The sequence below is a fragment of the Chaetodon trifascialis genome, chromosome 20 (genome assembly GCF_039877785.1).
Source record: "Chaetodon trifascialis isolate fChaTrf1 chromosome 20, fChaTrf1.hap1, whole genome shotgun sequence".
NCBI classification, from domain to species: domain Eukaryota; kingdom Metazoa; phylum Chordata; class Actinopteri; order Chaetodontiformes; family Chaetodontidae; genus Chaetodon; species Chaetodon trifascialis.
In genome coordinates, this window is record NC_092075.1 from 3,855,150 (window position 1) to 3,878,062 (window position 22,913).

The 22,913-nt window shown below is 44.2% G+C and overlaps 2 protein-coding genes across 2 annotated transcripts; one reads left to right on the top strand and one right to left on the bottom strand.

Annotated features, from left to right (window-relative positions):
- The first annotated feature begins 795 nt into the window (after positions 1 to 795).
- arid6 (AT-rich interaction domain 6) lies at positions 796 to 4,827 on the top strand. The gene is made up of 6 exons (XM_070989279.1): positions 796 to 969; positions 1,629 to 1,791; positions 2,293 to 2,345; positions 2,535 to 2,632; positions 2,724 to 2,880; positions 3,386 to 4,827. Exons 1-6 carry the CDS (start codon positions 958 to 960, stop codon positions 4,745 to 4,747), a joined length of 1,845 nt encoding a protein of 614 aa, XP_070845380.1. The 5' UTR covers positions 796 to 957; the 3' UTR covers positions 4,748 to 4,827.
- A 4,839-nt stretch (positions 4,828 to 9,666) lies between these two features.
- LOC139348985 (rhotekin-like) lies at positions 9,667 to 22,684 on the bottom strand. Its single transcript, XM_070989423.1, has 12 exons — positions 22,591 to 22,684; positions 21,045 to 21,244; positions 20,625 to 20,671; positions 20,495 to 20,548; positions 20,215 to 20,332; positions 19,880 to 20,125; positions 19,688 to 19,782; positions 19,510 to 19,610; positions 19,294 to 19,422; positions 18,167 to 18,329; positions 11,135 to 11,233; positions 9,667 to 9,821 (listed from the first exon to the last, which is right to left on the bottom strand). The coding sequence occupies exons 1-12, from the start codon at positions 22,606 to 22,608 to the stop codon at positions 9,667 to 9,669; spliced, it is 1,425 nt and encodes a 474-aa protein (XP_070845524.1). The 5' UTR covers positions 22,609 to 22,684.
- Positions 22,685 to 22,913: the final 229 nt, after the last annotated feature.

The window sequence follows — 22,913 nt, forward strand, 5'->3', positions numbered from 1 at the left end:
TCCTCCGCTCTCGTTTGCACTTGTTTCTGGTTCTTCTCGTGACGTTTGTTGATGCATTTTCACCACAGGGCGATACGGGAGCTAATCAGATGAAGCATGGGAGAAACAGCAGCGAATCAGAGGAGTTTGTGTGTCAGATGTTTGGAGCCACATGAAAGAGCAGCCGGTTTGTAAACCAGCTGGAATTCATTTGCATCAGTGTTTAAGATACAGACAGGGAGGAGTCCTGTGTATTAAAGCTCCCCCTCCCAGTGCACATACAGTGTTTCCAGGTCTACCTTTGAATCATGATTAAATGAGAGGAATGAGGATGGAGCACTGTAAGGGGTGCAGCACATATTACCTTGAAAGATGAATTTAGACTGAAACAATGCGCCCTTAAAGAGGCCCTTCAGGAATGCGTCCCGACCGCTCAACGAGACAGCCGTCAAATTTAAACACCTGGAGCAACAGCGAGCGCTGCCATCGCTGCAGCGTTCGAATAAATTGGCCCCTCCTCGACACGCCACTCATAGTGACTGATAACAAAATATTTCAGTTCATTACAGCTGCTACATGACCTTTACTCTAATTTAAATGACTGTTGGTGAGAGTTTTGCACAACACCGTCCTGCTACCTGGATATGACATAGCCAACCAGAGGTTTTCTCATTATTCTGCCAATTTGTGCGGCGTCTTCCACTGAACCGTTTTTGGGCACATGCTCAAGAACAGGTCCAACTGGTCTGACGATGAAAATCTCAGAAGGAAGACGGAGTAAACACCCCCCTCTGCCAGTTGCCCACATTGTCACACAGATACTAAGGACAGGTGTGTGACTGACATGACGCCACTTTATTAACCGCCTGCAGTGATTTCAGGTCTTTTACTACAAACTGGAAGGAACGCCGAGCTGCGCGCTGCTGGTTCTCTGATCATCAGGGCAATGAGATAATATGATCTATACTGATTCTCTTAATGGAAACACAGGTGAGGAACAAGAGAGCTGATTGATTTTATAACCTATGATTTTATGTAATTGATACTTTTCAGGTACTAGAATTAAAGCTGAGGCAGCTCTCTTCTAACGTTTATTGTCTAAATATATAAAAATAACATTAGCAGCATAAATTTTATTATTTTATTTTGAAAGGCATTATCATATTCAGTTATATATTATTATATTATATATATCATATATATTATATATATGATATATATATGATAACTAAATTAAAGGAACATGACAGCAACAGATATTTTAACAAAAGCAGATTTTTTTATGATGCAGTGTGATTGTACATAAATTTAGATGTGAGTTTGATTCATAACTGTGTTACAAAACAATGGAAACTAGGGAATGAAAGAATGCATTGCTGCTATTTTTGAGCGTCACATCAATGGCATGTTGTCTCAGGGGACGGGGTTGACTCCACTGAGGCGAGCACAAACATGTGACATATGGTCAGAAGTGTTTGACAATCATCAGTCAAAGGGATGTGACCTCGAAACAGCGGCGCATTGTCACCCGAGTGTTTGTTGAGACATGAACGTCATTTTCAAGACTATAGAGCAGTGAACACCTAAACATGATTCATGACGCACGATAATCAGCTGAAACTCACCTTTTCTGTGCGCTGCGTTCTTAGGCACACACAGAGATGGCACACGGGGAGATCCGAGAGGAGAGGACCCACGAGCCGCCGGAGGAGATCAGAGAAATGGAGAAAGAGTTTCTGAAAGACCTCTACGTCTTCATGAAGAAGAGAGACACCCCCATCGAGAGAATCCCAAATCTGGGCTTCAAACAAAGTACTTACATATTATTTTATTACATTTTGTGAGAGGAAGCTGCTTTTAATGCATTTTACTTGTTTGAAGCACCAAAACAGATCAACCTGTTATATGGCACAGTTATATTGATATTACAGATATTATTTACCTACCTGATTTTGACATAACACAATTTAAACAATTGGTTGACCTTAAAAGGCTGCCCTCTGTTTCAATTAAAATAACTTTCCTTGTGAAAATGCCAAATATTTCCAAATTCTAGCTGCTCTTCTTTCTTTTAAGTCTAAATCTAAATCTAAACTGAATGTCTTTGGGCGCTGTACCTTTGGTCAGACAAAGCAAATAGGTTGAGGGTGTAATTCAATGTAAGATGACTCTGGGAAATCACTGTTTTCTGACATTTTATAAAGCAAAACAAATCAATTAATGCACAGAGAAAATAATGTGCTGACTCAGTGAGACTGAAAACAGCCCTACATTGTAACAATGACGTGAATTCGGATGTTTTCTGTTTTTCAGTTGATCTATTTTTGATGTTCAAGACTGTCCGAGACTTGGGTGGCTACCACCAGGTAACTCAATATTTCCAGTTTTCTGTAATTACATTACATTTACGTTGATCGCGGCCTCTTTCCTGGTCACTGAGGGACTCGCATTGCAGGTTGGCGTAGACTATAAATGCTGTGGTATGTGCCGTTGGTTCGAGTCACTTTGCAAGCAGGCAGAGAATAAACTCGCTCACAATCCTGCTACTCCTCCAGGTGACTGCTCAGCAGCTGTGGAAGCAAGTGTACAACATGCTCGGCGGAAACCCTCGCAGCACGAGCGCAGCCACCTGCACCCGCAGACACTACGAGAAGTGAGTCAAACAAAGCCGGGCTGAGATTGGGTGTCGCATTCTCCGAATGGTTTAATCTGATCGATGTGCTTTCTTTTCTTTTTTTGTTCAGGCTGCTTCTGCCATACGAATGCCACATTAAAGGCATATCGATGAGCACCTTCCGCCATCATCAGCCAAAGCACTTCCACTACGCCAACTACAGCAAAGACGATGATGATGGCCAGAGACCAGCTAAACGCAAACTGCTGTCAGTACCTCTCTGCCAGGTTGGTGTTATTTTCCGCTCAAACAAGATAATAAAAATACAGATGTGACTCTGACTGAAGTGGCTGTTTGGGGTAAGATCCCAATGATCATGCATTCCTGGTTATGTAAACCTTTTTTTTTTTATTGTGCATTAAAGCAAAATATGCTTATTTGCTTTCATGCTGTGATGAGAAGATTGATACCACTCTAAAGTCTGTGTAGTAAATATGTAGCTGAGGCAGCAACTGGTTAGCCTAGCTTAGCATAAAGACGACATGGGGGAAACAGCTACCTAGCAAATTCCGTTTTTGCATGGATTAATTGGACAAGGAAAACATGTTTATCAGTGAGTTTATAGTTGCTGGATGGCAGATTTTGTTACCTTTGCCTGGCTAGTTGTGTTCCCATTTCCGGTCTTTATGCTAAGCTAAGTGAAGCTAACTCTGCAAGTAACTGAATAAGCATGCTCTATAAAATGTCAAAATATTCCTTAAACCTCTGACGGATTACTGGTCTTTTCAACAGAACCTGCACACCCCGCAGGGAGACGGACATGGGAGCGCCTTCCTTGTGCCGCTCCATTACCCTCACTACTATCGCCCAAACCCTGCAGTTATGCCTCCCCATATGCCGATCTCCTCCTCGGTGCTGGCGCCAAATACCCCCCCTGCCCCCCAGCCCAGGTTTTCTTTCGATCGGTATGGTCTAAACCCAATGGAGAGGGCGAAGGAGCCGCTGGAGCACTTGCGCTACCTGGCAGAACGGTACAAGACCTCATCTGGACTGATCGAGCCTCTGAACCTGAGCGTTAAAGCATCGAGACGAGACGGCAACAGCAACAGCAACCCCGCCTCGTCGTTTGCCCCACCTTTGTCCAGCAAGAACCCAAAGTTTCTGAACAAACCGTCCCCGCTGTACGCTCCTCATTGCCCACAGGTGGTGAGAAATGAAGAATGTGAGGCTCAAGAAGGCGAGGCGCGTTTAGGAGACGCACCGTATTCTTATCCTGAGAAAAATGACGTCGATGTCAAAGCTGTGTCGGGCCCAAGCAGCCCCACGTACGAGTCCGTTCCGACTCTTAGACCAGGCAAAGGCGCCATCGTCCAAAGTCCCAGCTCTCCAAAAACAGACTTTACAGTGTGCCAAAAAGAAGAGAGACAGGGGCGCCTCGACTTAAGAGGGCTCGATCTCAGCCACATACTGCCTGGCCTCCCTCCAGAGAACAGTGGCGAGATGGAAATCGAGATACCGCTGTCTGTGTTTCATAACTGGCTTAAGCTGTGCAGGTCCTCGGCCACGACGCACGGAGACAAACGGCTGCCGAGTCTTCCTGCTGTGGAGGAACAATCTGGACAAAGCAACTGCTCCGACGCAGACGTCCCCCCAACCAACCTGACATTTCGGGGGAACCCCCAACAACAGAGCTCAGTTGCTGAGGACCTAAGGGTGAGGCAGAGGAATGTGCCAAGCCCCACATCAAACATCCAGACAACCGGTTATCTTCCTAATATGAGCCAAAATCCTTTCACCAGCTACAAGCCTTCGCCTCCGGGTGGCATTCTGAAAAATGCAGCCAGTCGGGATGTCTTTCTGTTTGATCAGCAAGATGTTAATAAGTCATACAGCACCAAACCTCCACATTGCTGGGATGCGTACGAGCAGAAGACCCCCCCATTTAAACCAAAAACTGACTCTAATCCCCCCACAGTCCAGCAAAACTTCCCAGCCTCTAAATCCTACAGTGAAGACACGGTGCATGCAGGGAAGGAGAAGTCGGAGGTGGGACCCTCAGCTGTGCTCATGCTGAATTCCAGCTCCACCCCTCTGCTGCACCTCACCACCGAGGAGGTGATGAAGCTGAAGAAAATCATCTCAAGCTCCTCGTGAAGAGCGGTTCAGATAACTACACTCCAACACCACTCTCAAGCTCATATGATGTTGCTCTTTCGTGCACTGCGTTTTACTGAAGTTCCCTGTTTTTTGTGTAATGGAATATATTTTCTTTTTTATAAAGACGATACATTTTAATGAAAATAATTATTCACATCAGGAGCAGATTGTTTTGAAGATAATGTGCTCTGTGCTATTTCTTGTATAATACATTCAGTGCTTTTAACCTAATTATAATGTAAAGAGAAATTAATTCAAATAAATAAAATAGAAGTTTCATGACTCACTCATGACTTTGATGATTAGATGCGGCTTTTTCCTTCCTTCTCAGAGAAGTAGATGCCTCGGAGCAGCTGAGGATTTTAAGCCAGTTTTGCTTTTTGTATGCACACCTGTGCCGTTAACAAAGTCCTCCACTAGTTTAATGTCCATTAAACATAATTATGTCATATTTATAGCTTGTCCTGTGCACCGTGGCGGGAGCATTAAATTTGTTAATCCTGGCCTTTATGAGGATGTCCTGTAAAAATACAGAATAAGAAGCAGTAAATCTGTTAAGCAGGGAGAGAGCTTTGTTTTTTTACGTCATACCAGCATGCACCAGTCTGCTATTATGTGATTGCTATAATTATTATTTTCATATTCAACGCGTAACGTGGAATTTTCAGGTGTGACAATAACAGGAACATCAAACCGACACTCCCATCATTGTAACTGCAGACGGTGATTGTTGCGTGCAGAATGCTTATTAATAACACAAACGTCCTCAGATAACTATTACAGTCCATTGTGCATAAAACGAAAAGGGCCTGAAAGCATCAACAGAGGGAGACGCAAGCTAATTCCCTTTCTTCCGTCCACCAGTTTAGCCGCTCTTTATCACATGAAATGCATCGCTGAAGTTTCAAAAAGCAAGGAAAGGAAATGATGGTGCTGATGGATGAGAAATCCAGTACGAACACGTTGAGGCGGTTGTTTCTCGGCGGGTTGTTGCTTAACTCAGAGGCCTCTTGTCGATGTGTATAGTCGGGTTTTCATATTTCCAATGCTATCTGGTTATCAACAACAACAACAACAACAACCAAAAAGCTTTGTTTTGAGTGAAAAGTGTTTTGGTGACTGCGGGGGATTTACTGGGCTCAGAACAGGGATCAGGCTCTTATATTTTATAAAGCCCTCAGGCCTTTCACAATATGGTGTTCTGCACAAATATTGCCTTGCCAAGTGAGACTGAACTGTTGGCTCAATACGAGTTCAACTGGTACTGTGTGTGTTTATCACATGTCATGAGTAATTTTTAAATAAATAAGATAGGATAAGGATGACTAGACAGTTGACTTGGAGTTCAAAACCTCTGCAGCCGACTGAAACCGACTGAATTTGTGTTTCAGTATTGCATTTTGAATATATTCTGAGCCTTTCAGTAAAAGTACAAATACCAGACTGTAAAAATACTCCATTGCAAGCAAAAGTCTTGTTATTTAAGTAATTCAAGAAAATGTAGTTTGAGAATTAAAAGTAAAAATATTAATGATTATTTTCATAATGGATTCCTAAAAATTGCTTACAACTAAACAACAACTTGAACTGTTTGAATCAAAAAGTGCAAAATGTAATGTAGTGGAGAGGAGGCAGACAGTGACTCAAGCACCTGAAATTTACACTAAAGCGCAGTATTTGAGTGATACTCCTCCGCTGTGCTGGTGCTTCACTTTTACCCTCATTATGGACTGAAGACTCACACAATGTGAAGGACGTGGCGGTTAAAAGTCAACGATTGATTTTTAATTGATTCTTCCTGCTTTCAGATTGCAGGGGAGTAGCAGTGCGTGTCAGGCCGGCCCCTGGAGGTTAAAGGTTCGCGTTGCTTTCCACTTAAATTAGTCTCCTCTGACTACTTTCCTCATGACTCAGCGGGTGCAAGCTGGCCAAACTGCGTCTGTGGTTTCAGTGTGAAGGTATGAAAGTCAGGCTGCACAGGAAGTAACAGCAGAGCGGATCATAACTGAAGATACGGCCATGTTTTACTACTTTATTGACGCATTAAATTATCATACTCAAATGGCACATTAGTGGCAGAACAGTCTTCAGTTTGTCAATGCGGATGTCGTCTAGTCATTGGAGTGTGGTGCAGGTGAAGCTCGTCATCAATACTGGAACTGCTGAAGGGTCAACAGAACAAAGTGGAGGCCACCTGATTGTTTGAAAGCATATTGCCTGATAATGCTCCAGCGAGATTTGTCGACGTTTAAAAGTCAGTTTTTGCTTTCAGGCTCACACTCTTGACTGTTCATCACCTTTTATAACTGATATTGCTGGCTGGGTAAACAGTGAGGATTCACGGAGGAGAGGTAGAAGCATGCGTCCACGTCCGTTTCCTGGACCAGGCGTCGTAATCACAAACAGGTCCGCGCCCCAATAACTCGTCAATAACTGTAAAAAAAAACAGACACAAACTCTGTTAAAGAAAGACGCTGGTGCTCTTAAACAAGCCTTCATTTCTCAGCTTCCATCTATTTCTGTTTTGGCATCTGTCCGTGTAAAATCAACCCAAAGCGAAGCAGATGAAACTGTTGCAACGTGACTCACACAGCGTGCATCACACCTTCCCGAAGCTCGAAACTATTCGCACACATATCTGTTACAACCACGGCGTTAGCTGCGCCTTTGCCAATTTCTTATCTGGACATGACTGGTATGAGGATATGGCTCTTTTTCATTACCAGAAAATGTGAAAGATACGATGTGCCAGATGAAATCACAAGAACACAAGGACATCATTATACTGGTGAGCTGCTATCAGATCCACGCATGCTATTTTTAACATTTGTCCTTAAGTTTATGCCCTATAATTGAATTTGTATACATGCTACATTATTTTAGCTGTACTTCAAATGCAGTAAATAGCCTGCTTACACTCCAAAAATTCCCCTTAACTTTATTATCAATATAAAATTGCCTTCACTACTCTTATTTTCTCTGATCCAAATGTAAATTGATTCTTAGTGGCAAATCATTTTTCTGGGATTTAAAGAAATGAGATTGATTGAACTCAGCCGTGTCTTACTACCTTTTAGCTCGCGTCCGACTAATTGCTGCAAGCAATATGGTCATACATGCGAGGGAGAGGTCTGACATTCTTTGTATTTACTGGAAAAAGAAGATTCATGAGGCATTCGAGGTTTCACAAAGCCAGCATTGTAAAAGTAAGACCCAGTTAGCTCCCTACTTCGCATTTATCAACTATCAGTCTTGAGTAAAACCTGTTCTCCAGGACATCTTTTGACCAATCTCTGGCCTTTCTCTGTACACAAACCGTGACACTCCTGAACAATATCTGTAACATTTGACCCCCTGGCGCATTATGTGCAGACTTAAAGCTGTAACTGCGACTGTTTGCCATTCAGAGAAGTCAAATTACCTGCAAACATTCAGTGTATGATGACATAACCTACATTGTATGAAAGGACCATTATGTGTTTGAGTCAAAGGGGTATTATCTTGCTTGGCCGTGATGTCACTGCTGACCTCATGACCCGGTCTGACTCCCAGAGCATCAACTAGTGCTGCTTCGTTACTCGGCGCCGTGTCTCATACGGATGCACAAGGTGCTCTTTCAACCAACTCCAGGGCAAACCCATCCACATCAACATTACGCCGGGATGAGACCACACGACGTTCCAGTCTTTGATGGTCAGCGTTCCAGATCTAATGATCCCAGTGCCATAAACTCTTGCATCTCTTGGCATGAAGAGGACAGCATGAGCAACAAACTTTTCTTTTATTTCGTTGACAGCAGCAACATCAGCATCCCTCCTCCTCAACACTAAGGACTAGTGGTGTCAAGTCAAAAATAATTCTTACATGCTAGACAAAACAGGTTGTTTAGCCCGTCAAGCTACGTGGGTAAAGACTTCGGATTGTCGTTCGTAATCTGCCACGATGCCCAGACGTAGGGCTTCAGCCATCCAACACGTCGCCATCCCAGTGATGCACAAAGGCTTGTAAATGTTCGCACTTTGCTTCAGGCATCAAAACCTCATGGTTACATTTCGGAAAAGATTTTTACTTTGGGTTTCACACGGGGCACGAACTCATCCATCCATCCACCCACCCTCCTACGCTCGCGGACTTTCTAGCTCGTTCTACTACTAATTTTGCCACCGATGGGATGGGTTGGAGTCAGTTGAAAGTCGGTTGCGCATCTAACACCAGTGCCAAAGGGTGCCTTGTGCATTGGTATGAGACGCAGAGTGGCTTGACAAAGCCGCGGTCTTTGATGGTGTGGGAGTGAGACCAGATTCAAACGTCAAAACACAACAGATTGTCTTGTAGGTCATTGTTTGTTATTGCTCGTTGCATGCAAATGAATAAAGCGATCAAACAGACCAAACAGGAAATTCAGCCCTAATTTGCAATCACAACCTGTTGATAAGTCAGACTGAGCTGCTGTGTTGTAATTTCGGTGAGCAGCTAACGCCTCGCACTCAGAGAAAACACACTGGAAAAGCATTTGACACGCAGCGCTTAAAGACTCACAGGATCTGGAATCTCAAGAAGCCGTCACATATACATTTCTCACACATCTGTCACCTCTGTCGGCGTATTTCATCCACTGGAAAGTTCACAGAAAAATATGCAGTGGCAACTATACGTGCTAATCTAAAGCATGCGGGCAGGAATTTGCTTTTTCACTCTGCGCTTTTTGTCAGTCCGCAAGGCTCAAATTCAGACAGATATTATTGTAAAGTCAGTGCCTCAGAGTCACTGGCGTGTCCCGTTTCGTGCTGCACTGCCTGCAGTTACGATGCGAGCCTCGTCGGACTATCACAACAAAGAAGTGATTGTGCACGTCACGGCAAGCAGAGGGGAGGATTTTTGTTTTTTATGCACCTGGAGGAAGTCAATCATATCGGTTAATTCATGCAGGGGGGGTAAGAATGCGAACAGCCCGGGGAGTGTCTGCTCGAGCAGAAGGCCCACCTTTCCTTGTAGTAGGATGAGAGCAAAGTGCGCATTTCAACAGATAGATCCGGGGCAACAAGACCCTCTCTGGGGGAGGAGGGCGTAACTGAAAAAGAAGAAGCACAAACAGGAAGAGGAGTCACTTTTATCGTTGTAAAGATATCATCTATAGCTCTCGAGCTCTTAACTGGGGGAAAAAAAAAATCTCATCCAAAGACACACCCAAATTCTAGATGCCAAGATATTTGGTCCCCTTGGCTGCTGCTATGGAATATAGGTATATTTTTTCTGATCAGCATGACTGATGTTTTTGTGAGGTGTTGGAGATAATGTGCCTATTCATGTCAGCGGCGTCTGGCCCGTTGTTCCAAGCCATTGTTGGGCAGCATTATTTATCTGTTACATCCTCCTATTTGCTCAAACCTGTCCGACCACTCTTAGGCTAGGCGTCACCTCATCTTTCTGCAGATGAAGACAAAGCATGCAAGTGAGGCACTACATTTCACATTTCATTATACTGTTAGAATTCATGGCATTTAGTGACAGGTGTGTAAGTAGGTCATGACGGCCTGGTCTAATATGCAAGTTTTAGCTCGAGATAGATTTTTGCATTGTTTTCATGCTGTTGGAGGCAGCCATTAGTTTCCTTTAAATTCCACATTAGATGTAAATCAATTAGCAGACTGATGAGACTTGCTTGAGCCGTGTCAGCCACAGTGAAGATTAAGTTTGCATTAAATCTGAAAGTTGGCGCTTGTGGCATCACTCGACTCAGCATTTCCCCCAGTCCTGAGCAGCTGGAGTATTTTGCGAGTTTTACTGTTTTGGTTCACTCTCGCTGCTTTTATCAGCTGTTTGGCAGCAGCGTGCATCTGTCCTGAGTGAATAACCTCCAAAAATCTATTGGAGGCTACCTGCCCAGCAACACACAGCAAGTTATTGACTGCCTGGTGAACGTAGTGGAGCATTCTTCCATAGTTAGAAGTGAGCAAAACAAAGCAAAAAATAGAGTAAATATTGGACTTTCATTCACCAGGTGGTCACAAACACGACTCCAGATGACTCAGAGGGGTAGCTCAGTATCTGCGGGATGTGTCACGAGGCATCAGTTTGATAATGTTTGTCGCATCTACTTAAATGTGATAATATGTCATGATTACAGCTTGCTTTTGATGTACCCAAGGGACCAAAAAACCTGTTATTGCAGCTTTCATTTCGCAGTTTTATGTGGTGATTGAGCTGAAAAGTCTTCACTGCATTTTTAATGTGGCAGACTTGTGTTTCGCTGTGATGGATTACACGACCTTAGAAAGACTTGAGAGTCTGCCAATAGATTTAAATATGTAGAGAAATGAATGAAAACAAATGAAGCTGTGATGTAAAGTTGACAAAACCACTGATGACGTTGTGTTACACTACCTATTTCGTGGTATAGCGACCCCTGCTTCACTGTCGGGGGTTTCCTGGAGTTCAGCATTTCGATCTTCATGAGGTGATTGCAGCACTGCTTCCACTGGCCTGCAACAAACAGCACAAGCAGTGGTTTTCAAAGCACACGAATGGCAAAACCTTTGTCAGCAGTTACTCTGCTGCCAGCTTCTGTCCTTGTCAAACTGAGAATCTGAGACAACAGATTATGTCATGCCTGTGCCGCATACCAGATTAATCTGGTTATAGATCTTGGTATGATATAGTATCTCTTTACATGGCCTATTCAGATATAAATATTGAAGACCTAATTATCAGAATAGTTATGTGTGTTTACGCTGAGCTGGTGTCTTTGAATTAAATATGTGCTTCTGCAGCTTTAAATCTAACTTTGGTTTCACAAGACAAACTGAGAGCAGGCAGCTGCAAATAACAGCAAGTCATCTAAACATTGTCGAGGATGATGAAGAACCAAAGCAAAGCCGTCATGCAGCCCAGAAATAACCGCTTTAATTAAAAATGAATTCAGTTTAATTAGCACTGTAACAGGATTTGTGCTCACTGTCATACAAGATAAGAGATCTTTGCACACCTGTGCAGAAACAGGTGCATAGGAGAATAACAGATGAGTAAAAGTACTAAGATTTAGCTCCCACACATCCACCTGAGGAAGGTCTCTGTACTGAAATGAGAGAAAGAGTCAGTCTACTGTTGGTGTCCTGAGCAGTTGTTCCAATTTTCAACGAGCACATACACCCACAAGAAGGAGTGGCACATCACCACATCCACTGCTTCACACCTGAGCTCTCTGTAGAGCAAAGACAAAGAGTTCACTTTTTACCCATTTGTACCACAAAAATGTAATTTCTCCTGCAAACACTCTCTTATTAAAGATTTGTTTGCGTATCTTAATCCTCAGAAATGCACTGTGGCACCAAGAGGCTGCAAAACTAACCCACAGGTGCACAGCGTGCTGTGGTAAGCCCTGATGATGGCCTTCATATTGTACGCTTTTCACAGAAAACTGATCAGCTTCTGCTGAACTTGTCGCTTGCTCGCCCTCTGCTCGGACTCAAGGGCGACACTAATGGAAGGTGAAGTGACAGCTTGCCAGCTTACGGCGGCGCGGTGTGTGGCATGGACCTCACACTGGCTGCAAACTGACTCAAACTCCACATTCCAGCATGGGGAGTGGAGGTTTTCAGCACGCAGCACTGATCTCATGACACAACAGACAAAGAAACTGAGTTTGCAATGCAGAAAGCAAGTGTAGGATGCATTAATTGATATGTTATTAACGATATAACAATATGAGGCAGCATGCTGGTTTGGAAGCAGGGACAGTAAACCCCGTTTCTTTATGTGAAGAAATGAACAAAGCATGGCTCAATATTGTATTGTAGTACACAAAACTACCCTTCGGTGACATTTTTGGTCACTTTGGGACGATACGTTTGGTAATGTGGGACAGTTTCATTAGGGAAGGCCAGGGGTGGGGAACGTCCAGCCTCCGGGAGAGACGGTTTGATCCGGCCCACGGGGAATTTCATGCTCAGGAACACAAAAAAAACACTTTTCCAGCATGTGAGGCAAGTTCTCCAAAGATTACTTGAGAACAAAGCTGAAAAATGTGAATTCCAGGTCAGCTCTATTGGGTTTCTAAGATACATCTCCAACATGGACAGGTGAGGACAGAGTGGCAGAGTGGTCCATACCCACATCCCTGGAACAACTCCAGCTGTTTCTGGGCTTTACAGACGGTTCATCAGGGACTACAACTGTGTGGCCACCTCACCTCTTCAGCTGCCCCCTTTCTCCTGGACTCCTGAGGCAGATCCTGCCATCACCGAGCTCAAGAGATGCTTTACGTCAGCTTTCCTCCTCCAATCAACCCTTCGCGTCAGTTTATTGTGGAGGTTGATGCGTCAGATACAAAGGTTGGAGGTGTGTCCAAGCAGTCAGCTTGTGACAAGGAACTCCACCCCTGTGCAGTCGTCTCCCATCATTTGGAAACGGAGAATGCAAGAACCTGGCCTACATCCAGACCGCCAAACAACTCAATTGCCCTCAAACCCTTTGTGCACTATTCTTCAGACGATTTCACTCTCGTTCACCGATGTGGTTTCAGAAACATCAAGCCTGACGCCCTCTCCCAGCAGCCCCAACAACCAAGCCAAACACAACACCGCCCTACTGAACCTTTCATCAAAGGGAAGATAGAAGTCTGCCTCGATACCCCACATGGGAACATGCAGGCCACAGAAGCATTTACACCTTCTATGTCTAAACTAATAATACTATGATAGATTGCAAGGAAAAGGTGCTTTCTTTGACTGTTGAGCAGAACGTGACCCCTCGGCTCCACACTGAAAATGATGCTTATGATCAATCAGATAAAAGAAAGTAAACACCCAAGAAGTTACTATGTTACCCCTACGAGGATGCAGAAGTAGTTCCTGAAGTTTTTCACTTTGAGGACGAGTTACAGCGACTGTTTGATTTAATCAGGCAGGGTGACAATTTTCTCAAGTAATTGTTGTCTGCATAAACTCGTGGACACGTAAGACCACATAATTACTGCTGCATTGTAGCAGGCTCTCAAGAATATAATTGTCACTTCCTCTGATTTTCATAAATACCACGGTGAGAAATGCCTCTCAAATGTTGAATGAATTTGCTCAGAGATCCAGCTTCTGCGTCTCTGCTCCCCTTTTTCTAAATTCATCCTTTGTTATGATTAGGGAAGTCCGATGATTGCTGCATGTGATTATCTGTGAACAGACTGGTGGTGTTTGGGGCAATTTAATGGCACATGGGCTGTGACTAATCTCTGGTCCTAATGTCACTCTGCTGTAGTTGACCTTTACCAAAGTAGCACTGTCAGCTTAAAGGGCACTCTAATTCAGACCCAGCATGATGGGCAAGCCTCGGAAGGCCAGACCCGCCAATCCAGGAATCTGTCCCGCCCAGGAGAAATCAGCGAGCTTAAGTAAAGTATTGTATTTCAGTCAGCTACTGCTAGCAGTTTTCTAGACTCCAGTAGTGAAATGGGAACAAGTGTTGACGTTACCACCAGCCACCACTGTGCCATATCACCCGCCAGCCCCCCTCCACCACTATTGGGGTCTGGGTTGCCATTCTTGCCACCAGCAGCGACCTCAGAACTGAATGGCAGCTGTGCATCTGTTAGCAACTCTTCTTTCAACCCTCATCTTCAGCAGTGTAATTCCAGATGACTTCAGGGGGCTTAAACCCAAAGAGGGACTCGTGGAGAGCTTTCCAGTTTGGCTCTTCTCAGGGAAGGAACACACACTTGCCAGTGGTACCAAAACAGACCCTGCTTGGTGTTCTGTGAAAGGCGAGGCTGTCTGTTTCCCTTGTAGACAGTTTAGGGCTTATGCATCATTGGATTTAACATTTACAGTAAAAGGCTGAGAACTCTTTTCCCACTTTAACAAACGTGTTCACTGAGCATCAAAGAGGCATGTCACACCTCGGAAAGCTCCCCAGCAAACGTTTCATCGACCCGGGGTCTGACGGCACGTCTATGAGGCAACCGCCCGTGTCAAACAGGCAGCTCCTAAACCACAGAACGACCAAACTTAGAAAAAATTAAAATGTTAATTGAGTATAAATTCAGACCCTAACAGTGTCAAAGTACGTTTATATGCAACTTAAAAGTTGGAGGATTGTTTGGAGGACCGGCATTTTCCAACTGTGGCCAGAACAGTGGGCTATTTTTACGCGTTCAGGTGCGACTTTAATAACAGCTGAATTTGAAGATGAATTTACAGGACTTTAGGGCCTCTGTATACATGGGAGGGAAGCCAGCTGAAAGGATTAGATGTACGACACCAGTATAGTGATATTTTGAGTTATGGGGTTGTAATTTGCCATCTTCAGCTCTGTTTGATTTGGTGGAAGTTGGAGTTTGTAGGATGAGTGAATGAAACTTACTGCATTTTCTAAAGACGGTGTTTGGGGGCGACTTACTGTTGCGTTACAGACAAATTAGCTTGGATGTGCGTGAGAAAACTACTGAATCACTGGCTGTGTGACTGAAAGTGGCCGTGTTACACAAAATCAGACTCTGATTTGTCTCAGTGTTGTAAGATGAGGCTCTACTAAATTAGTTGTGGCTGGAATATCAACACACATCACTTCACTGACTTTCGCTTCCTTTGTAGTGTACTATATATAAAAGTACAACTACTTCAGAGGACATTGCATATCGCAAGTTGCATGCAAGCTGTCTGGTCCCTGGTTCATAAGTTGTGTATATGAAGACTCCAACACAGCGGGGACTGGCTTCAGAGTCTTCATTATCATGTTAACGTCTCACAGGTATGTCACACGTGCGAGGTTAATGCACCTGCGCGAAGATGAATGGATTTTTACATTTTGTTCATTTACACCAGATGAGAGGGTGCAGAGCAATAAGGCTGACGATCTGAGTCAGACATCAGACAGCTGTCACACTGTGCTCATCAACAGGCAGGCAGGCCTCACCGAAGCCATGAAAGAATGCCGTCCTGCAAGTATCAGCAGGTTTATTTCGTGTGCGTATTTCAGAAGAAATACTCATAAACAATCCCTCGAACATTTCCAGCTATAGATACTTGAGCTGAGTTTGAGTCATGCTGTAATCAAGTGCAGCTTGTTTCTGCTGCTCCTTTAGATAAAGTTGCCGCATGTTGTTTCATTGCATAGTGTTACTTGCAGTGGGGTCTGTCCAATCTAGTTCACATGAAAACACAGAGGACGCGAGACGAAAACTTTAAGATCAGATGGATGTGATGCAGCTGGTCCAGCTGACATGGAAAAGTTAAAGCCTCGTGTGCAAACTTGGCACACAGCGAACGCCTGAAGTGATGCAGTCTGATGCATTTTCACAACAAAAGCAAAGCACACACTGCCTGGTGCCTGCAGAACACAGAGGATTAATGAACATATATTCCACGTGGATTAAGAGCGTACGTTTTTCCAGCTTTCCTCTGCATCACATGACAGCGCACGACGGAGGCTTCTTTACACATTTATCAGTGAGTTACTTATTAATGAAGAACACTGGATGTGTTCAGAGGCAACTTTAATAACAGTTAACAACTTAAATGACAGGAATAGTGCTGCAAGATTGAAGTATTCCTGCATGCATGAGTGCAGACTGTTGGATTTTCCATGAGATGAGAATGGATTATTTTACATTAAAAAGTTAATCTGAACAGATGCTAAATATTGCAGCGCTATATACAAGCTCTCTGGTCCCTGGTTAATACGCTGTGTATATTAATACTCCAGCAGAGCGGAGACTGACTTGAGAGTCTTCATTATCATGTTAACGTCTCACAGGTATGTCACACATGTGAGGTTAATGTGCCTGAGTGTCACCTGCGTGGAGATGAATGGATTTTTACATTTTGTTCATTTACACCAGATGAGAGGGTGCAGAGCAATAAAGCTGTCACACTGTGCTCATCAACAGGCGGGCAGGCCTCGCCGATGCCACCGACACGCCATGAAAGAATGCCGTCCTATATGGAGAGACTAGGCTGAGTTTGAGTTATGCTGTAATCAGGTGTAGCTTGTTTCTCCTGCTCCCTTAAATAAAGTTATAACTATCACACTGCTCATCTGTGCAATGTGAACTGTCAATCCATCAGGTAGATGTTGAGCCATTTCGCTGGATAAATGAAAATTTGGACCTGTTGGCTGTGCTGGATGAAAAGTCAGAGGCTCTCTTGATAAGTTAGGATGCATCCTCTGAGGACCATGAATACCTGTGCCAAATGTCATGTTAGTGATTACTGCAGTCTGTTGCACTTCTGATGACATGAGACCAGCATGTGTTGCCTGTGCTTGCAGAATACTGTGGATTAAGGAACATATGTTCTGCATGGATTAAGCATTCTGCCGAATGTTTACGCACGCGTTTGTCTTTTCTGCATGAATTTATTGTGGAAATGTCTTAATTTATGTAACGAAAAAGACATCTTGAGGAAGGAATGTCCTCTTTTTCCCATCTGGCTCCTTCATGGTTATCAAAGGAGCATCATTGCTTCTTCTTCTTCTTCTTCTTCTTCTTCTTCTTCTTTCCGTTTAAAGGCAGATTACAGCTTGCGTTGGAGGTTTCATACTGCCACCATGTTGCCATGTGATTTCTCTTTTGTGAATCAGCTGCAATTCCTCTATGAAAGGCGCAGTACATACAAAGTTTATTCTCAGTGTTATCATTATTACATTAATCTCGCTTCATGCACCGCAGTGAGGTTGAGGGTTACTGAGGTATGTTGAGCCTGAAGCCAGAGTTGTAAATCTCACGATGGTGGCTCTCTGTTCATCTGGCTAACTTATGCTGTGCACCTAACCGCTCCGGAGGAGGTTATGATCAGAGATTCAGATTTAAATCAGCAATAAAAAGCCCCACTCTGTATATATTCTCTATGAGCAATAAGTAGAATATGTTACTTAATGCAAAATTGCTGGTTATTACGGCAGCGCATGTGCATTTGTTCCCCGGATTGAACAAACCAGATCTGACATGTTCATTTGTGAACTGTAGAGGTAGGCTGCTGGTTTTTGGAAAATTTGGATCGCTGAGCGAAAGACACGTCAGAAAACTCTGTTTATCAACACCGCTTCAAAAATAACCACGAAGTTGAGTACAAATCTCTGATTAGCAGATATAAAATGGGCTGTAGTGGATCAGTGGGCGGCATCCTGACCTGCTGTACCGCCGCCCCTGCACGCGGACTTTGATGATAATCTGGCGTTCATTCTTTCGTGTGCGTACCGCGTGGTTGTCGCTGTGCCAAAGCCTTTTCCAGAACCACTATAATTACTGGCAACGCTAAAGCTGTTGTTGTTTTTGAACCACAGACTAAATTTACACTTCCCTCACAATGTGTCACTCAGAAAGTTCAAACCTTTCCGCAGGCCGCTAAAGTTTAGTCTCAGCAGTTGTGCTAGTCGCTAGCGTTAGAGGCTAATGGGTTGTATTGTCAGTTTTGTTCTTCCAGGGCTCACTCATGTTGTAGACGTGCTGCCAGAGGGCCTCGGTCCAGCGCTGCGTGTCGCCAGGTGCGGACGTGGTCAGCACGTAGGTCACATCCTCGCCTTGATGCTGCGTACTGACGTATACGCTCTTGCAATGGACAGGGCCTCTCTCTGACGCACAGACGAGGGTATCCTGACAGAGAAACACACACACGATCACTGGCTCGTTATTACTCAGATAATCGGCTGGAGTTTCGCTTGAATACGCTTGACAAAGTACCAAAGGTGTGAAGCATCCACATAGCTAAGATATTACAGGTAGCCACAACGCTACCGCAAACGCTCCTGAGATAGTAATAGCTGACAGCTTTAATGGCAGTTAGGAAGCTGAGAGGAAACGCTGTGGTTAAAAACAAATATACCAGCTGCAGGAGCTTGTTTGAATTTTTCTGTCTTTTTAACATTTTAACCATATCATATAAGGTGGTCTAATCCTGAGGTTCTCAATTTAGGGGTCAGGGCTGTGCAGCACCAATCTGTATTCATATTTTGGCCTTTTTTTGTGACATAGTAGAGAACTTTACCTCTTTGAGCCTCTAACAGTCATGAAGGACACAAGCTGAGAGGTTTAGAGAGGAAATCACTGCTGACTGCTTGCTGACACCAAGTAAACACAAGCCAAAGCAGCTGCGAACCGCTGGTTTAATATACTCTAAAATAATCCAAGAGTAACAATTAACCCCATGTGTCAGATGAGTGTGATGGTGGAAAAAGAATAATGGTAGTAAAAGAAGAAAGTTGCACAACATGAAACACCAAAGCTAAGTGAAAGTGCCTCAGAACAGCCGTGATAGCAGTAAAATACTGCATGCAACAAGGTATCTGTAACATGAAGGCTGGAGAACGTCTCCGAGCGATAAGGTGCTATTTAGATTTACATTTCTTAATTAAAGATACAACATGTGTAACAGAGTTTGACAGACATTAAAATGCATAAAATATTCCATTCACCAGATGCTCAACAGTACGAGTTTCCTGAGTACGTTTCATTAAATCACCAGTGCACTCTGGTGGCCTCGGCGTGTCATTGTAATCAACGTGGACAAAACTGCAGGTGAATCCATCTGCTTATTCACGGCTTCTCATTTAGAACCCACCTTTTTGATGGGGATTACAAGCAATGGCTCGTCCTCAGACTCCAGGTCTTCTGGACTCTGATAGCAGCAGAGACTCGGCCCCCTGAGGATCCCGTAGACATTTTTCCAGCAATTAAGGTCCTCTCTGAGCTGAGTGAGAGCAGGGAGGAAGGCGATACAGTGAATGATAATGTGATCACAGAGCAGGATAACGTATGATAATCTAGTCACCTTAACCTTGAGCTGGCCACTCATGACTGGCTGAATCATGCACAGAGGCTGAGCAGCCAGGCGGGAGCACATGTTGCCAAACAGAGGCAACCAGAACGGACTGTCCTCTGGAAAAAGAAAGAGTTTAGGGATTAGAGGAGAGGAGGAGAGACAAGGAGACGAGAGGAGGGGGCTTACGACTCACCTCTCGCTGCTAGAGACAAATCATGAGTCTTGAAACCTTCCTGGATGTGTTCGAGTGTCAGGGTTGTGTGAGCCAGCAGGTTAAACTTAGGCCCTCTGCAGACAGAAAGCAATGAGCAAAATCAGTTTTCCAGGAGTCGCTCAGCTCTAAAACACATTCCTCTAGTGTTTCAGGGAGAGCTGTCATCCTCACAGTGCAGACAGGTGAGGGGATAAAGGCGGCGACACACTCCCAGGTCCTAGATCTCCTCCACTGGAAACGGATCCACAGAAAGTTGCAGACTCAAACGCAGCGCGGATCTTTCTCCCGGAGGAGCATCCCAGTGAGCCACCGAGACAGCTCACTCTCCTGGGTCCTAAAGCCCCCGAGGAGAAATCCTCCACCACACAGCTGCTGTACAGCTCGACCCGAAGCTGGAAGCCCGGCCCTACCTCTTTGCTGCTCACACGCACACACATTAATACAAGGATGCATTCAATGTCTTAAAAGTTGGATCGGACAAAAACTGAACCCCTGAAAAGACTTACAATATGAGAGTGTCTTCAAAGCAGATGTCAGTTAAAGTCCTGTCCACCATCACCAGATCAGTGTCGTGGATCTCTGTGCCGCACTGAAGCAGGCAGAACACAGCGCAGCGATGCAGCTCTGCGAGGACACACAACAGAGCGAAAAGTTAGAAAGTTTGGTGACGTTAACGAGGTTTCCACGCAAACATGCTCTTTGCTGTTCAATTCATTTTCTTTTAATCCATCTAATCTCAGTTGAGCCGTTCACATCAGCTCCCTTAATCACGGCTTTGGGATTTACCTCCTTTGTTCTTGAAGTACTCGGAGTCTTTCCACATCAGTGGGATTCGCAGGTCTACAGAATGCAAATAATCAAGTTAGAAACATAAATGATTCATCTATTTTCATGAGGGTGTTTTGTGAACGCTCACCTGAAAGGGCTACTTTTCCCAAACATGACACGATATCTTCAGATGGCCTGCAGGAAAAAGAGCAGATCATCTATCCAACAAGCCATGAACACACATTGTACAATACAGAATTGTATGTACAGAGAGATGGACAAAATAAAAGGAACGCTAATTGAATCCAGTAAAAAAACAGCACAAATTAGCCTCAGGACGAAGATGATTGAATCAACACATCTGTTACACAATCAGCAATGTTACACACACATATGCATTATAAACACAGTAAATCAGGAAAACACACACACGCTTGTCTGCCCTCTAGTGGCTGGTAGGAGGCATGTCCTCAAACAGCACTCTCTAACATTCCTTTCTGTGTCTCCACTGATAATAAATCCACTATCTGCTCGCACTAACACCACATGTCCTCGCACTCCGTCTGACCTGCGTCCCACTCTCTGCAGGATCTGAGCTTTCCTCATCCTCTGCAGCTGGCTCAGCAGGGCCAGGATGCGGGCATTGCAGGTGAGCAGGCTCTTGGAGGCCTCCAGGGCCTGCTCTCTCCTGGAGCAAGCCGCCAGCAGCTTACCGGCCCCCTCCCGCATTCGCACCTCCCTCTCAATCTGCTTCAGCACCTCTTCGTCCTGAGAGGAGTGGGAAAAATAACGTTTTTTAATCAAAGGTATCACGTCATATTTTAGTGGTTTTATCTCAACAACTTCTGGAAGGACCATGTGGTTTTGAGTCAAGTGTCTTCTCAACTATTGGATTGATGTCTATGAACACCCTTCAGGATTAAGTTTAGCCTCCTCTAGATGCCATCATTGACCAAATTTGACCTTTTCCAACCAGCTTATGACAAAATATCTGCAAAACTGCCGACGTTCCCATCAGCCTCAGCTCCACTTTGAGCCAGTAAGCTGTGGACTCTTAGTCTTGACATGTAATGCGTCATCATGTGAAGGAGTGCGATTAGTAATTCCAGTAATAAACACGAAGCCACATTTCATCAGCTGGTAGTCACCTCCGCCATCCTTCTGGCAACAGGCCTCTAACACAGTGACCCAGATGTGTTACATAAGAACTCATGGGGTGACGGTTAAATTGGTGCATCACACTAATCCCTGCTGTCAGAGGCCTGACACTAAACTGATCTCAGGTGAGTGGATTAAATCACAAAGGGATGACGAGACAAACAATGCAGTGTATGGGGCAGTGAAAACTTGTTTTTCCTTTCTGACGATCCACTTCAGAGCATGTTTGCTCGTGATCTTTTCATAGGACCGCCTGCTTTTTAAACCTTTATTTAACCAGGAAAAAGTCAAATCAAGGGATCATAAAATCCCAAACACTCCAGTAATTCTGTCAGCATTTTCCCATCATCGATTCAACACCACACAAACTCACCTGAATGACGTTATGTAAGATTTTCAGGCTTGTTTTGCAACGGGTGTAATTACACAGCGTTCTCTGCTGGTTAAACATTCCCGGGCACAGTCTTTGGAGGTTTACTTTGCATTAACCATACAAGTGAGGTGCAGTGCAGCTTTAGGGATCAGACGGATGTTGTATAATTCAGTCATGTTTCTGAGCCTAAGCCCTGCTGATATGTTTTTGTTCTGAGTATATCCCCCATAATTACATAACCTGCAGTTCACGCGACTGCTGCAGCAAAAAGCTTAAACGGCTAATTCACGCCATATTATAATACCTTTCACATAGCATCAACACTGGAAACTGCAAATTGATTGTGATCACCTGTGTGTGTTAGTTTCTCACCAAACCACAGCACGTGGAAGCAAAGGGCATCCATTAACAGGTCGTTAAGGTGTTAAGGTTTTCTAACGTAAAATGACAATTACCTGTAAACTAAAATTAAAATGTTTAATGAAAACAGAACCACGCAAGCATCCCTGTGCTGAACCACAATATGAAAACCTCAATGACTTATTCAGAAATGTCCCCAAATATATCACCACGTTTCACTAACCTGGGTGTTAGCGTTCATGTTCCTCGTCTGCGGCGCCTCAGAGGTCCGGTCTCTGCAGTCAGCAGTCCAGCGAGAGGACTGACTGATCTCAGGGAAGGAGAGCTGGAGTGGACCTGCAGACGGAGCGGTTCGTTACTCAACAGAGAGATCAAAACGCTCTTAAGCCTCACTACAAGAGAGTTGCAGCATGAGGGATTAGAGGAGTCTTTCATTCCGTCAGCTTTATCACAGCAAGTGAGCGCCTGTTCATACAGTCAATATCTTAAAACACAGTGAAAGCAGACATTCATTCAGGCTAAGAAGTCAATAAATCAAGGGTATTT